The following is a 4,463-nucleotide window of genomic DNA, read 5'->3' on the forward strand; positions in this document are numbered from 1 at the left end:
TCTTCATGATGTGTATGTGTGGACTGAACCAAATATGGAGACAGGCACGGTGTGGGTGCCAAACCGGGGGCGGGACGGCCGTGGGGCTCCTCGGCTGACCAGCAGGAGAATGGACGAAGCTTGATTTCCTTTCTTCCCTAGGAGTGGTGTCGACTTCTTGGGATTTACTTTAGAAGTGGCTTTCTGAGAAGAAAGTGGAAGGTTTTATGTTTTGGGGGAGGGGATTGCATCTCCACAAACCTACGGTTGGAAAGAAAGGCCACGGTAAGCTGGTCGAAGGACGGCTTTGTGAGCGTGTCCTAACTGGCCTGGGGTAGGGTGTCCCGTCGAGGCGCCGGCCACCTGTGCGCGGTCCTCACGGGGAGCCCTCGCTGGCCGCCTCTCGTGCTCGTGCTCTATGCACCTGCCCTCCCTTCTCCTCTGTGTCAGACCCAGGACTGCCTCTGCTTCGGGCCTCCCATGGTCTCCTTACAGGTGAGTCCTGAACTCACCGTTCGCTTTCTAAGTGACGATCTTCGTAACTGATCCTTCCCCCTGAAAAAATAGCAGAATCATTTAAGCTTCTTCCTGACTGGCTGATTTTTAAATGTGCTGGCACAGCAGCGTTCTTTTTCATTTTATGGACATCCAGCCTGGCACAATGGAAATGAGAGACAGCCAGCCAAGCCTGAGGAGCTGTTCACAAGGTTGTGCTGGCTGGGAACCTGGACCTCATCACATTTCTGGTTGGGTTCCTGATGCAGGGCAGGTGGGGGGTGGGGGGACACCTGCAGTACCTGGTCCCCGAGCCTCTGCTCCAGAGTGCCCCCTGCTGCTCTGCTGGGGTCTTAGCCACGGGGCGACACCCATGTGCGACCCCAGGTCAGAGGGCGCTGGGCAGTGTTACCCGCAGACTGGTGTTGGGCACCATGGGGAAGAAGACAGAGGCAGGCGCAAGGGCTAAATTTCACGAAAGGGGATGATATGACCCAAAGGAGGACCCTGATTTTATTTTTCTGTACCCTATGGCCCTCTAGTGTCACTCCCTGGCGTAGAGGTTCATGTACCCGCCAGTGTCAGAACGCAGCCTTCACCAGCTCACGTCCCGAGGCTGCTGGTAATTGACAGCTCAGAAACCCGGCTGAAGAATGAAGAAACTTAGAAGCTGCACCCAGCGGGGAACTGAAACCTGTCACTGCTGGAAGTACAGAGTCAGGACCATGTCCTTTGGGGCAGGAGAGCGCTAACTCCTGTGGGAGACACCACGAGGAAAGGGGGTCAGGTCGGTCTCAACAGAGAGCAAGGCCAGCAGCCCTGTCCCCTAAATCCCAAGAGTTCAGCTGGAGGAGAGCGAGAGGCAAGGGCACTGGGACCACACCACCAGCGCCAGGAACATCTTGACAGTCCGTGGTGGGAGAGGCTTCCTGTGCGCTGGAGAGAAACGGGGTAGCCGACACGGTGGAGATGTGCTGGGAAGGAGTCACTGCAGATCTATGGTTGCGACAGCCACTCGGAGTTGGGAGGGAGGTGTGCTTATAAATCTCCTTGTAGGCTGGCGTCTGTAGAGAGTTGTACTGGCCCCGCAACGAGTAGAACCCGAAACGTTTGTAAACTGTGCGGCAGGTTCGTGAGGTGAGAGGGGACGGGGAGGCAGAAAGGCTCATTCTTCGTGTGTGTATGCGTGTGTGTGTATGCATGTGTGTGCGGGGGGCGGGGAACTGGTGCAACACGATCTGATTATACTTCCTCGCAAAGCAAGTTCATTCCCGAAGGGGGCGAGAGGTGTCCACTGAGCTGGAGGACAGGCCGAGGCTTGCCCTTGGTCTCACCCAGTGGGGAGGTCACAGCTAACCAGTCCCTCAGCTGTAGGACACACACGTCTGTCCCGGGACGTCGCCCAGGCTGAGCCAGGGAGGGGAGCCTGTGGGTGCAAGACCTGTGTCCCCGTCAGCCGCCCCAGGTGCCGGAGCAGGAGCCGAGTGAGGGCGGAAGCGGGAGGATGAGTGTGGGGGCGCACGGGGAGAGAGAAGTTGCCAGCATCTGGTGCGTAGTAAGACGCTGCGGTAGTCGGGGACAGCCTTTGTCGAGAACGGTTCAAATACAGAAAATAGAACAAATGCTGGCTGTCAAAGCGAGTCCCCGGTCCGCACCGGATGTCTGTGAATATCTCAAAAGACGCTATTCATTTCCTCTTGGCAGCAGCCTATGAACAGAGGGGGTAAACAAATTTCCAAAGGCTTTCTTTTTTTTCTATTGCCATCTAAAAAGTTATTTTCATAAATTGTAAAGAAGAATGTTTGTTAAATATGCCCCCTGTTAATTTTCAGGACCTACGGTTTAAGGGGGACTCAAGCAATTTCATAATTGTAAGAGACATATTAAATATATTTGAAGACTGTAAATAGCTCAACATTATCGGCTCTGAGAGCAGCCAGGGGGTCGCAGCGTGGCTGCACTGGTTTCCAAACCTGAGGTGTGGCGTTCCTGTTGTTGGAGAGAACCGGAGGGGGGCATCTCCGCTCACCCTGGAGCTGGGGCTCTGCTGCCCGCTGAGGCTGCGCGTTTTACCCCAGAGTGTGTTCAGTCCCCGGGGCCTTCCCTCAGTTTTTGTAATATTTTCCTGCATTTCTCGGTCAGAGGATGCCAGCGCACGGATGGAGGGGCGCGTCGGAGTTTAAGGCTGGATGAAGTCTGCGGAATGTTCTCCCAAGAGGGTTTTCTGCCCAGAGACGAGCGATGCTGCGAGCCTCGGACACTGGAGTCCTTCGTGGCGTCCTCAGCCCAGTTTTCTGACTGAAGGATGTTCGTTAAGTCCGTCCGCAGAGGTGACGAGGCAGAGTTTTCTCCCACAACCAAATACCAGTCAAGACGCATGGAGACAAGTTCTTCGACATCCCGTGGCCAGCACCAGCCGAGGAGGGAGCTGGGTCCCAGCCCGCCCGGGTGTCGTTGGCGGCGTCTCTGGGGCACAGCGCGTCCTCTCAGCGGTTCCAGGTCCGCCCCGCGGGAGCCCGGCCCGGACGCCCCTCACCTGACCAGCGGCTTTTACTGGAGGTTCTCGGCCAGGAGGAGGCCTCGGCAGGAGCCCGGCCGCAGGGCCAGCCTCGCACTACAGTATCTACCCTGGCTCCGGGGAGCTCAACAGTCATGGGCTTTGGGGATCAAGACCCGCGGTCGCGCTTCTGCTGTCTTGAAAGAAGTGCCCGCCTGCTCTCAGGGCCTGCAGCCGGCCCCTGGCTTGCGGGACGGCGGCTCTGGAGGGCCGGGAGCCGGGCGGGCGGGGCGCAGAGCGGGCGCCGAGCTGGGAGCGGCCCCTGGTGTTTGTGTGGCTCCCGCAGGCCTCGGGGACCTGTGGCTGGGGAAGACCCAGTCCTGCGCGCCCAGCTCTGCGACCTTGGGCTTCCGTGGTTCACTCGCCGCCTCCAGAATGGGAATCCCAGGGTGACGGTACTATTTCCTGAGGCTTTTGAGAACCACACGGGTTAATTTTATCATGAAGGCAATTTTAATTCGAAGACTTTGTAGCCAGAGAGGTTCTGTTTGTTTGTTTGTTTGTTTGTTTTGGTCGGCTGACCCTGAAAATACTTCCTTCACCGCACTCTGTTCCCAAGGTCAGAGCAGTTTGGAGACCCTCAGCTGTGCTGTCCCAGCAGAGAGGGACAACCAGCTTCCCACCTGTGGCCCGGAACTGGCCAGCGGGTAGTATGGGAGAGTCTTGCACAAGTCCACACAAGCAGCAGGCGTGGTCGGGTGGGGCTCCTGGACAGTCCTTCAACGTCTGCTGGAGCAGGCGGAGAGACCAAAACCGCTCCTTCCCCAGCCTGTCCTGCACAGCAGGGCACCGGGTCAGGGGGAGATATGGGCCCAGAGAGCCTGTGCGGTCCAGAGGCCGGAGGCTGCGCACTGACGCCAGGAAGCAGAGGAGCAGGTTGGATCCCCACACCGTGGAGTGGTGGTGTGGACCGAAAACACGCTTCCAAGACCATGTTTTGTGTATGAGCAGCCGACGGAAAGAGACATCTCCTTTCACATCGTTCACCTCGTCTGGAGGCAGACATTCATTTAGGAAAAGAATCTGCTGAACTAATCACCTTATACACTGAATTTGAAACATGAACCATCTCGCCTCTATATATTTCGTTTATTTTCTAGCTCTCTCACTTTATAGTGAAAATGATACATTAATATTTAGGATACTTTGAAGATCATTAGTCCATACTCACTTTAAATTTTGTAAAGGATTTATTTATTTATTTTAGAGTGAGAGTTTACGGGTCAAGGGAAGGGCAGAGGGAGAGAGAGAACCCCAAGCAGATGCCCCACTGAGTGTGGAGCCTGACACAGGGCTCAATCCCACAACCCTGAGATCGTGACCCAGGCAGAAACCAAGAGTCAGACCCTTTATCAACTGAGTGACCCAGTCGCCCCTTAATTTTAAAATCTTTAAATAGTTGCCCATTAATTATGATTATTTATAAGATTAA

At 55.7% G+C, this 4,463-nt stretch overlaps 1 protein-coding gene across 1 annotated transcript; it reads left to right on the forward strand.

Annotated features, from left to right (window-relative positions):
- Window positions 1–1,136: 1,136 nt before the first annotated feature.
- On the forward strand, window positions 1,137–4,260 carry LOC106007031. The gene is made up of 2 exons (XM_013062398.2): window positions 1,137–1,611; window positions 2,617–4,260. Exon 2 carries the CDS (start codon window positions 2,780–2,782, stop codon window positions 3,422–3,424), a length of 645 nt encoding a protein of 214 aa, XP_012917852.1. The 5' UTR covers window positions 1,137–1,611; window positions 2,617–2,779; the 3' UTR covers window positions 3,425–4,260.
- The last annotated feature ends 203 nt before the right edge of the window (window positions 4,261–4,463 follow it).

Source organism: Mustela putorius, unplaced genomic scaffold (assembly GCF_011764305.1).
Source record: "Mustela putorius furo isolate JIRA1106 unplaced genomic scaffold, ASM1176430v1.1 tig00000198_pilon_pilon_pilon, whole genome shotgun sequence".
Taxonomy (NCBI): Eukaryota; Metazoa; Chordata; class Mammalia; order Carnivora; family Mustelidae; genus Mustela; species Mustela putorius.